This window comes from Mus pahari, chromosome 3 (assembly GCF_900095145.1).
Source record: "Mus pahari chromosome 3, PAHARI_EIJ_v1.1, whole genome shotgun sequence".
In the NCBI taxonomy this organism is placed as follows: domain Eukaryota; kingdom Metazoa; phylum Chordata; class Mammalia; order Rodentia; family Muridae; genus Mus; species Mus pahari.
The window spans coordinates 4,272,129-4,284,957 of record NC_034592.1 but is presented as its reverse complement, the minus strand read 5'-3'; the positions used below and the strand labels follow the sequence as shown (position 1 = coordinate 4,284,957).

General features: G+C 35.9%; 1 protein-coding gene across 3 annotated transcripts in view; it reads right to left on the bottom strand.

Annotated features, from left to right (window-relative positions):
• Nucleotides 1-12,829, bottom strand: part of Plxdc2 (plexin domain containing 2) — a 385,031-nt gene that overhangs the window by 158,618 nt on the left and 213,584 nt on the right. For all 3 annotated transcript variants that reach the window (XM_021192904.2, XM_021192901.2, XM_029536023.1), the window contains one exon: nt 11,996-12,065. In XM_021192904.2, the coding sequence (XP_021048563.1) occupies nt 11,996-12,065 (70 nt within the window). The remainder of the gene's footprint in view (nt 1-11,995; nt 12,066-12,829) is intronic.

Sequence of the window (12,829 nt, the reverse complement as noted above, 5' to 3'; positions counted from 1 at the left end):
AAAAAAAAGTAAAAAAAAAAAATGTTAACATGCTGAGGCCTTGGGTTTTGGTAGTACATTTCTTGCTAGAGTTGACTGAGCACTTTAGTTTGGTGCCTGTAATGTTGTAAAATTTTTACTGCTATAATTCCCAGTATTTTCCACATTTGGATTTATTTTTTCTTCTCTTCTAATGCTCTGTTTTTTTGTTTTGTTTTTTTTTTTTTTGAGTTATTGTCTTCATTATTGTGATCTTCCTAATCATAAATGTTAAGGTCTACTCTTATTTACTTTGTTTTCTCCTTCAATTTTTAAAAATTTATTTTGCTTTTAGAGAATATAAAATAATTTGGCTATTTCTCCACTCCCTTTCTACCCCCCAAACACCCCCATATATCTCTCTCTTAAAAATTCATTACCTATTCTTTCATTAATTCTCATTACATGCCTCTTCTTTATTTATATGTCTGAATCTGAGGTGGACCTGGGTCTACAGTAGACCTGTGTCTTGTCTCTCGGCCCCCTTGGATGCCCTTCACTGAAATATACCCCCAAAATGGGCAGCCTTTCCCTCCCTCCCTGGATGTAACATTCCTTATGTGTTTTTTGAAAGCCTTCACTCATATTGACAGTACATTATTACTTTGTCCTTATATGAGGCTTCAACAAATGTCTTTAAACTAAAGATCATCCTTTGATCTGTGGTTATTCTTCACAGTGAATATAATTCCTCTTCCTTCAACAGCCCTGAGAAGTATGTTCTGAGACCAACACTGAGTAATCCATGAAGTTGTTTCCAGAGCTAAAGTGACCCTCTAACACTGGAATCCTCAGGAACTTATTACTTTTTGGTTCATGTACTCTCAAACTCTCGTTTCATGGAAGTAGAGCCATTTAAAAATCATTAACAATTTTTGGTTCCATTGGCTTCTGGTAAACAAAATTCCCATGTTCCTTTGGATATATATATAGCTTTTTTGATTAGATATTTTCTGTATTTACATTTCACATGTTATCCCCTTTCCTAGTTTCCCATCTGAAAATCTCTTATTCCCTCCCCCTGCTTCAAACCCACCCACTCCCATTCCTGGTCCTGGAATTCCCCTATATTGGGCATAGAACCTTCACAGGACCTAGGGCCTCTCCTCCCATTGATGAACGACTAGGCCTTTGGATGGATTAGAAACCCCAAGTTTCATTGAAGGTCTTTACTCTGAAAATCAACTCTTGCTGTACAAGAAAAAAAAAAAAGAGTTTTAGTTTTGAGATCTTTGTCTTGCTGATAGAATAGCAATTACAACTTCTGTATTCTTAATAATGAAGATTGAAAATTAGATCTTGTAATTCTTAGTAATAAGTGATCTTTGTCATCTCCCCATTGTTTAGTTGCTACATTTGTCTAAAAACTATATTGTTGAATAAAACAAAAACAAAAACAAAAACAAAAAACTCTAATGGTCACCCAGGATCACAGAAAAATGTCCAAGATAGGTTTGGTTAGGGCTTGATGAAAATAAATCTCTCATTTGTAAAACTGAAAATTTTCAAAAATCATATAAAATTTAAGGCCAATTAAGATGTCTTATATGTGTCAGCATGGATGGGGAAACCCTCCAAGGCTTCACCCCTAGATGAAGAGCTACAGTGAATAAATGACTGGTGAGAGGGAGAACCATTCATCTTAAGAGTCAAGACCTATTCTCCTTAATAGGTTATCAGTCTAATGTTGTCATTCCTAATACAGACACACAGGAGCAACACCAAAGAACTCATAACTCTGTGCTTATATGTACTCATATTCACATATAAATGCAAATATCTAAGAGTGGTGAGTAAGAGGCCATGAATTGGAAGAAGAGTGGGAGAGATAATAAGACTAAAGGAAAGAGAAGTAGGGGATAACTGATGGACATAAAGTACCCATATGTAAAATTCTCAAAATACATATTAAAAAGATTTAGCAAATAAAAATATTTCAGAAAATGTACTCTTTAATGCATTTTTCAATTTTTAAAATGATTTTGGAGTCTTATGTTACCCCCCAATTTTTTCCCAACCTCATGATTATAAAATAGCTCTCTGTTAATATTCTGATTAAATTCTTTAAAATACATGTTTATAATAAATCATGTTAATTTAAACAGTATCTTCAAATCATATGGAAATTAACCAGCATTATATTTTGATTGAAGAAAGGAAATACTTATTCCTGTACATAGCTGAAGAAATTAATACATCTATTAAATCCAGGCTACTCCATACTCTAAGTTACTCCTTATTGTGTGGAAACCAAGCTGCTCCATACATCAAATTACTTCACATTGTGTGAAATGCTGGTTTTTCATGCTCTACTCTCCCCAGACACACTTGATCTTATAATCAGCTTTGAATCCAGTTTGATGCAGGAGGATGGCTGTGTACCCGAGTAAACATAAATAGTGCTATAGTTTTGGTACCCTGTCTAAACACCTGCTAAAAAAGAACTTATTTCTTGGAGTACAAAGAATGTGATGCTATACATTTCCCACAATGTGAGGATATGGATATAATAAAGTCATGTCACAAAGAGAGGGTGCAAGAAGACAAACATTTATTTAAGACAACTAAAACAAGTGTTTGTCGTCTGCTCACCTATACCACATACACTGGTGGACACACATTGTGCTACAGTGGTAATTGACCCACAGACTTGCCATCTGATCAGCTGATACATGCATAAAGAGACCAACAGGCAGAGAACATGCATACTATCCATACTATCTCAGAGGCTTCAGTCCCATCTGCCTGATGACCCAGTGCAGTCTGCCACATATTCTTTTGCCTAGTATTTGTCTGGATAAGATCCTTCCCTTTGTTTTCTGTAGATGGTACAACTCTACTGGCTACTCCTGACTCTATAGTAAGATCTCTAGGTAGCAGCCATGGAAACTTCCCAGCTTCCTTTGGTCAATTATTTCCCTATAGAGCCTATCTGTGTTTTGTTTATCTTCTCTGAATGTCAGGAATTATTCTGTAACCCTACTGTTTTACACACACACACACACACACACACACACACACACACACACACATAATCACACACACATACATAATCACACACACAATAACATGCACAATCATATTTGCATACACCCACAGTCATACACTCACATATGCATCATCATATATACAAAGACAAGACACAGTCATACACAATTGCATCCACAATAATATACACATGCATGCTGCATGTATACAATCATATACACACAGACACAGAGGGAAAGGGAGAGGGATGTCCATTTACTGTTGATGTGTAATGTATGATCTTAAACTTAATGCTGGTACTTAAGATTAGAATAGTATAACCCATTATTCCTCAGCCAGGGCTACTATGTGAAATGGGATTATGTGACTGATTTCTTCAAGTGAAACCAGCACACCTAGTGAATTTATTATCATTCAATAAATTCTAACATTGTGGAAAGACACAAACTCTTGTCTAGGTTTTTGACATAGTACTCCCAAGACACCAATTACAGGACATTTTCTTCCATCATTTTTGCCTTCAGTAGAAACTTACTTTCAACACTACCACTAGTTTAACTCAAAATATTTCTGTAGCCCTCAGGCGAGGCAGATCAGCAATGTACTGGGAGGCTATCACAATGATCCCATTAGTGCAGCGAACACAGTTATTAGACATATTACTTTTTATATGTCTGAAATTTAGGACTTTAAAAGATGAAATAAGAGTTGAATTTTGAGCAACATTTATGCTATATCTACTTGTTTTCTGTGATGTTAGAAAAGTCACTTTAAAAATAAAGATAGTATTGGAATAATAGACAGATACAGAAATTTATCTCCTAACTCAAAGTCAAAGCCTCACATGTCCTGTTATTCCCAGTTTTGTATTGAGGTTTCAGTCTTCTACACATTTTGAGTCATTTTGTGAAGAACACAATGAATCTCATGTCTAATAAAGGCATCTTGCAGGCATCCAAGGTAGAGCTAATGCTGTCCGTATTCTCAGTTTTGTCTTAGCTGGCTGTGACTGATGATGTCTCAGCAATGTGCTTGTCATAGTCTAAATTCTCTCTTGGCAAGGTTTTTCTTCAACGTGATATCATAACAGAAACATCGGTAGAATCACTAAGGAGTAGTTACAGCCAAACGAGGAAACGTGTACTATAGCCTGAGTCGGTACTCACGGCACTCTCACCTTGGGCTGGGGAGATCTAGGAGTTATTCCTATGTTTTAAAATGATTTGCTTCATGGCTTCAGGATGTTAGGCCACACATGGGTATGGATAATGAATGACTACTTAGAGATTCTGGGTTAGCCCCAAATTATTGTAATGCTGAATCTTCCAGATGTCCTGTCAACCCACCCTGCAGAATGTTTAAAATCATTGGCCCTTCCCCTCCTTGGAACTTTGGTTCATAGAGCAAAGACTACCACAAGAATCAGGATGATGTATGTAACTGCCTGTATATTAATTCCTGTTACACACTGATAACCTATGGCATCAGAGTTAAAATTTCAAAATTCTACTAACAGACACTACAAAAATGACAATTTAAAAAATTTTTAAGATGGAATCTTGGTGTGGCAGAATTTTTTCACAAATTGTTATAAGTTGGTGACTGTATTGTCTTTTTTCACATATAAGGAAACTGAACTAGAGAGTGTTGGTCATTCACTGAGGACTATATAGACACAATTGTCATGCCTATGGGCCTATACATCAAAGGTCTCTCTTAACCATGGTGTCAGACTGGATTCCTCCGTAAAAGGAAGTTTATTTTCAGGCTCTACTCCCTTCAGCCTCCGGGCTGATGAGCTGTCCCCGGGGGCCCTTATTCTGTTCTCAGCTCTTCTGTGGTGTCCACTGATGTCTGGGATGCCCGAAGCTGGGAACCTGGTGCCTAGGCCTGCCCCTTGTCCAATACCTGCCGAGCTGGGGTCCATGGCTGAACACAGCCAGACACCCACCCAGGGCCGCCAATGTGTGCAGCAGTCTTCCATGCCCGCTTGCCCAGAGCGCCAGAACTCTGGCTGGACAAGGGTTTTCTCCCACTCCCATTATCCCCATGGCGCCCAATGCCCTGCAGCCAGGATCTGTCAACCTTATGCTGTTAAAAGTCCTTTATTTTCCAGTGTCGAACAGTGTCATGAACAGCATATTGTCACTTTACTGAAAAAACAGACTCATTTTGATTCTCTTTGTAACTGGCTGATGTATGCATGCATTTGTGTGAAAGCATTAATTACCCGACTTACTACTGCAAGAGAATATGGCTTCCAGGGTTTCTCATAAAGCCTAGATCACAGAACATAGAGGTGCTTTCCAGAGATGAAAGTGGGTAAGTGCACACTTTTCTGAGGCAGTCTTTCCTGAGGTTGCTTCTGTAATGGATGAAACTGAGCATGGGCACTCTGCTTTCTACCCAAGGGCACACCTCTCAGCCTGTCTTCCATTTATGGCTTGTCCACTATGGGCTCATAATTTCTTTGTGTAGAATTACCCATGTTCATTATTGCTTATCATACTAGAGACATAGGTCTAGCTCTTGGAGGGGGGGCATCACCCTCCACACCTTTCATTTCTCTAAATACCCTACTCTACCTCACTTTAGGAAGCCAGAGCTAACGAAACACATATGTCCAGAGCAAAACCAAAGATACTTGGGAAAAGGTGATTCATACCACTGCAGAGAAAAGAGACCTGGTAATGTTGAATCTGCTGATGTTGCTGCTGACACTAGATGGCTTAGGCGAAGAGTAAATTACCCAAGAGGACTGTGAAATTGAGATTTTGGATGTTTGCAGGTATATCTCAGAGAATCACTCAGATGAAGCACCTAGGACCGAGCCCTATTTGTGTTTCTCCCTGGACATCCTTGAGACTTAAGCTTGTTACTTTAAATTGGCACCTTGAATTGATTTGTTTCTGCACAACATTTGTGCCTTTACTGTATTCTGCTATTGTACAGACTACTGGAAGCTTGTGATCTCTGCTCTCTATTAAAAATCCTTTTAACAGACCTAACAATGCCACTCATTTTCACTACCTGTTTGTTGTTGTTCTTGTTGTTGATTTTCAGGTTTTACCTTTGAAACAAGATGGGTCAGCACTTATAAATCATCATGAAAGGACCTAATTCCCCTCCCCCGAAAGCCTGGTATTCCTATTAATCAAGTATCCTGAAAAACCATGAAGTATTATTTGCAACTCAAATTAAATATTAGTACTTGAAGACAAGAAGGAAAAAAAAAAGACAGAAACCTTAGTAATACACTTCCTAATAACCCAATGAAGATAACAGTTAATACTTTAGTTTTAATATATATTATAGAGGATCTAAAGCACACATAAATGATCATTAGCCCGGCATAGAAAAATAACCTATTGAATTGAGTAAGAGTGTGGTTTGGTTGACAGGAGCATGCATGAAGAAAGAGAAGGGATTTGCATTTTTGCCTGATTTTTTAATGTTTACATATTAATTTTCATATAGTAAGAAGTCATTATCTAACAGTAATTATATGTTTAATAGTTATATAGCAACTGAATGAAGTACATGTTCAATTTTTAAACAGTTTTCAAAATAAAACATGCAGTTTGAAATTTATATAGATACAGATGGCTAATACTTTAGTACAATCAAAGAAGATAACGAGTATTCATTGGCTCCTTGATATACTTTATCTTTCTTTGACCATTAACTCCATGTTCACAATGCCATTTACACTGACACCTGTTCATGTAATTTTTTATTTGAATTATGACACTTCTCCTTCTCTCTGTCACTCATGTTTTAATCCCACATTCTTCATAATCGCATATACCAATGATAGACTCTGGTTAAAATGCTCTTCCCTTGCTATTAAGGGTCAAAGAAATCAACAATCTAAACATGAAAAATGTCAAATTTTAGATTAGTAGCCCAATAACAAATAAAGGTAGACATATGAAAGAAAACAAGCTATGAGATGCAAGCAGCAGGACTTAGCTGAGCCATTAATGAACACGTTCTTGATGATGAACAGCACAGAGGATTAACTTGGAGATAGGTGAAATACTTGCATACTAAATTATATTTTAAATAGAAAGATGATCAAAAGCTTTCAGCTATTGCTGTCAGTGAACCAGAAAATAAGATGGTATTTTAAATTCATTTTTCTGCATTATTTGTATGGATGATTGAAGCTTTTGAATATTAAAATGTTTAATAACTGAAGACTTTATTTTATGGTTATGATAGGCCTGATATTTAGTTTAAATTTAAACTTTAAAGTAAAATGAAGTTTATTCATAATGATACATACATACATATCATATATACATGACTATAGCAAAGATTTGCCATAATGAATTATGTATTTGTCTGTATTTTAAAATTAGTTTCTGAGTTGAATACAGTGACATGGAGAACAGTCTTGGGATTAATATTAGATCTCAGTCTTAAATTGTGTGTGTGTGTGTGTGTGTAGTCATTAAGACGGCATGGGAAAAATCAAATCTGTGAGATAATGAGATAGGAAGGATAGTTCAAAGCACTTGCTTTCTTTGTTTACATAGATTGAATTCACTACAAAAACATTCTACTTTGTTTTTTCCTACATTGGATATTAAAACAAAAAAAAGGATCCTGTAGAATTCAGAGATACAATCAAGGATAAATGACTGTATTGGCTAGTTTTGTGTCAACTTGACACAGCTNGAGTTATCACAGAGAAAGGAGCTTCAGTTGGGGAAATGCCTCCATGAGATCCAGCTGTAAGGCATTTTCTCAATTAGTGANCAAGGGGNNAGGTCCCCTTGTGGGTGGTGCCATCTCTGGGCTGGTAGTCTTGGGTTCTATAAAANAGCAGGCTGAGCAAGCCAGGGGAAGCAAGCCAGTAAAGAACATCCCTCCATAGCTTCTGCATCAGCTCCTGCTTTCTGACCTGCTTGAGTTCCAGTCCTGACTTCCTTTGGTGATAAACAGCAAGTGGAAAATGTAAGCGGAATAAACCCTTTCCTCCCCAAGTGCTTCTTCATCATGTTTGTGCAGGAATAGAAACCCTGACTAAGACAATGACATTCAATAAAATGGAAGCTGATGTCCCTATAGCCCATGTGTAGTAGAAATGGCTTCAAATCAGCACTTTAAATTTGACTTTCACTTTCTATTCTCTTTCAACCCATCTATGGTAAGTGGCCTGTTTAAGATGTGTGATGGCACTAGGTATTTAGTTTGTAACATCTTATCATTCACAAAGATTGACTACAGTCTGTGGTTCAGACTTCCAAACTCATAGCTTTCCCCCCCCCCTTCATTTTCATGGAGATTTTTAAATGGAAGCTTTCTAACCACAATGATTAAGCAATTCAATTGTTAGTTCTGACAACAGCCTTTCCATTTTCTATTGTACCTATTCCAGATCAGGAATTATATTTACGAAAAATTTGAAACTCTGTAATCTTGAGTCAGCAAGATGGCTCTGTAAGTAAGTATGATTGTTGCCATGTCTGATGACCAGAATTAAGTCCTAGAGACTAACATTGAAAAGATGATCTACCCTTTCAATTTGCTCCTCCCAACACCTGTGAAAAGTGTGCATGCATGTGGTATATCCATGCAACCCACACACAATATAAGACTGATATCTGAGACTAACTCAAGATTATTATAATTGTTATTGCTAATATGTCAATGCATAACATTATTTTATTAATATATAATTAAATAGCATATTTTTATCATACATATTACAAATAAATAAAACAAAATTAATTTTACAGAGAGAAAACTATGCTATCTACTTTCTCTGCCATCACTGTTCCTCCTCCTCATGCCTCCACTGTCAGATCAGACTGGATGCTTGAACAACCCAAGGCTGAGCAGATCACATGGAAGCTCCCAGGGTTCAGTGTAACCACACCACTCTTCAATCACATTCAATACAGGCATTAGACTCAGCACAGCACTCCTTTTGCTGGGCTATCCTTTCTCTGTTCATTTTTAGCCTTTCACTTCTTTGCCTAATAAAATTCAACCTACCCATAGGTTAGTACTAAATGTCCATTCTTTCACAAATTTGTTCACACATGGTACAACGTAAATTATCTCCTTTCTGAATATCTTCCCTCTGATTAGCCTGCTGTTATTGTTTATTAACACCATGTCCCTTTCTTTGCCTTAGATGACATAACAATCTTAGCCAAGAACCATAGTCTATTCTGCATGGTACAGTCGGGATCTTTGTCTCCAGTACCTATTGCAGTTCTGGGTCAGAACTGACCGAAAGAACAAGTAGTAGAAGTAAAATCAAGCTAGGCGTTTTTATTTGAAAAGTTTTAATGAGAATATGCTTTCTGTGTGATATAAGTCACAGCCAAATTATCATGGTGAGACCTCTGATTTAAGTTTGATTTAAACAAGGTACAGAGATGTATATGTTATCTTTATTACTATAATTTAAGCAGATAAAGTATATCTTTAAATGTTTTTACAAAGTGCATAGATATTACTGAAGATAGTTATTCAACTGAGATATTTTTATTTTTAAGAAATGGTACTTTGAAGCCCTGAGCATACTATAGTTGTCTTCTTGCATGTGTTGACATACATTCCATTAAGGTTGATATTAAGTTGTAGCAACCTAATCACTGACATGAGTTTTTAAGTTAACTTGAGATAAGAGTCCATGTTTTTCTTACAGTGTCTGATCTTTCATCCCTCTGGGTAGAATCCAGACTTATTCTTAGTATACCTTTAATTCCAGACCATGGAGGTGAGGTTAATTTGTAGAAGAAAGGAGCCATGTTTGAAAATGACAGAATGGGTCAAAGACAGGATAGGGCTGACTCTCAAAAAGAGACAGGAAAGAGGGGCCACTTAAAGAGCAGTGCAGAGAATAGGAGAGGTGGGGAGTTTTACCTGCACAGTTTTCCAGAGACAGGCTACAGTTGAAGACAGAACAAGCTAGAGAATGAGAAGGAGCTAGAAGATTAGAACAGATTGCCAGAGTTAGTTTGAAGCCAAAGGGAGTAATTCAACGAGAAGCTGAGAAAACCAGATCAAATCAGTCAGCTTGGAGAGAAGTTTGAGCTGAGTTGAATCAGCCAGTAAGAATTCAGAAAGAGCTAGAAAGAGTGAGTTTATGCATCTGTAAGCCTCTGAGATGACAATCACATCTGGTGAATAAAAGTTACTTTTACAGGAAACACTCTGGGTTATGTTAAATGTGTCGTGTTAGAAAACATACATGACATTTCTACTATAAAGCCACTATGTTTCTGCATTCTTAATGGGTGACAATATATCACTCATGGTTCAAAGGGTCTATCCTTCACTTTCACCTTTCTACTTTCACTCAGCCCTTAAATGTAACCAGTTAAAGGGCTGATTCTCTCTAACAGTGCATGCATGGTGAACTCCAAGGCATATTTCTATGTATACTTTAAGTAAAATCTATTCTACCACACAAAAATTCAGCATCTCCATGCTTGAAGCCTTTTGTTTTTAACTAATTCAGCTCTTAATTGCCTTTGTAGTTGTCCAACTTGAACCACCAAATCCCTTAAGGTTCTCCCACAGGAATCCACAATACTCTTCCAAGCAATTATACACATTGCATACAGTGTGTCTGTACTGTAAGCAATTATACACACATCTAGATCCACCTTGTTAAAGTTTGTCAGATATATCTTTTCAGAGATGATGGAAAATTGACCCAATTTACTTTTCTGATCTGCACTTTATTGATAAATGTATCATGAATTTTACTCAAATCTCTTTTGCTATTTCAAAAATGTCTCTTTGTGTCTTTTCTCCTTTGGGTTTCACTCACCATGACACCTCTCCTGGACATATTGTTTCTTCCTCATAAAACCACCAAATTGTGAAACTCTCGAGGAAATATTTTAAATAAATCTCCATTGAGATTGATAGAGTGATTCCCATAAATGTATGAGCTTTAGCAACTGTGGGAATCCCTTAACCATATTTTCCCATTTCATTTCCCAATGAACTAAAGATGCCTAAGGCAGAAGTAGCATAATTCACCTTAGCTCAACATAGGTGTTCAAAATCTTTTCCTTTTTGATATTTATAAATAGAAATATTTTCCCTTGGTTTCTACATAACTTCTAAGTATATAAGATATTAAAATGCAAGAAGAACAAACCAAGCCGATTTCATGCCATCCTAGAAACCAGCAATGAGGTGTAGAGAATGGACAACCTCAAATTTCTGGCACTTTAAGTTCAGGTGTTCAAGACATTTCATTATGCCATTGTTATATATACATGGAATTTCATTTGCTTTTATCTTCACAGTTCTGTTAATTTTTGTTTACATTGATTCATACTTCCACTCCTTTTCTCTACCATCCATGGCTGTCAGAGAAAGTCTCATGTACTAAATTTATTCTTTCATCAGTGCATCATTATGAATACATCTTTAGTCTTTGAAACACATTGTGAAACATGACTCATTCCTTCTTCAAAGAGTACTAGACTCAACACTAGACCTTTATATTTACAGAGGAAAGCGAAATTTTGAAAAGTCTGGATGTCAGTGTTTAAGACCCTCCAATTTGTTTGCTTACATAGGAGATATTAAATAAAAAACAAAATAATTTAATGTAAAGAACACGTTGCTTTAGTGTGTATATCAATATATAGTAACTACATATGATAAAAGAAAAATTTAAATAAGCTAACAACTCACTTTTACCCCTTTTAATGATATAGCTATTTCATGTAATTCCAATTCACATTGTCTTACCATATTAACAAGAAGTGAGTTAAAACTTGGAAAAAAATCAAGGGGTGGATTTTAACCTGAAAATTTTAATTATACTTTATGATTTCTGCTAAGATTTATTCTCAATATGTCTGTTCTGCAATGGGTTGTATTTTTGTTGCAAAGCAATCATTTTCCAAATAAATTTCATTTATCTTGAAAAGTGAGAAAATGAATAATAAAAACTGTAATGAAATGTAGATATTTCTAGGTAACTACATAGAAAATGACTTACCCCCAGTTGCCACAGTGACTTCATTTAGAAAATGACCATAAAATGGAAAATCGAAGGACAGATTCACTCTCTGCAAGGAACAAAATCAAAGGAGAAAAATCAATAATGTGCAGAACAGTAAATGTAAAATAGGGAACGCTTCAATTAAAGTTAAATGATGTTTCTCTTTTACCCAATTGGTATCAGATTCAGTTGACCTTTAAAACTAAGTGTTGGATGGTACTAAAGTATATGGTTTTGGCCATTTACTATGTCAAACATATGAAAAGAATAAAATTCAGTTATGGTTTATTGATATTTTTTCTGACTAAGAAGATTCTCTATAGATTTAAATTCTAAATCTACTTATTTTCTCTCAATTCTTATTACTGTTCCTTTGTCATTTAACAATATATTTCTGCCATTTAATGTGTAAGTTATTGGGGGGGGGCTGTAACTTGTCATTTTTATCAGTTGATTAGAAAATGGTAGAACGTGATAAATGATGTGATTCAGTGAATGGAAATCAATGATAGGGCTTTTTCCACCATTACTGCTTTATTTGTTAATTTTTATACAACCTATAATAAAATGTGATTGACGGAATGTGAAGCATGGAGAGCGGAAGACATCCTTATGTTTGTTCATTGCACTGAACTATCCAAACATAGCATACCATTTCCATTTTAAAAGCATTAAGTTATAGGATGAACAGCATTTACAGTAGAACTACTTTGATTTGGAATAGGGTAAATTGGAGATTTTAGGGTAGAAAATTCCAAAGTCTTATGTTTGCCTTCTTAAGGGAATCCTAAAACAATGATTCTTAATATATAAGATAGCATGAATGTATTT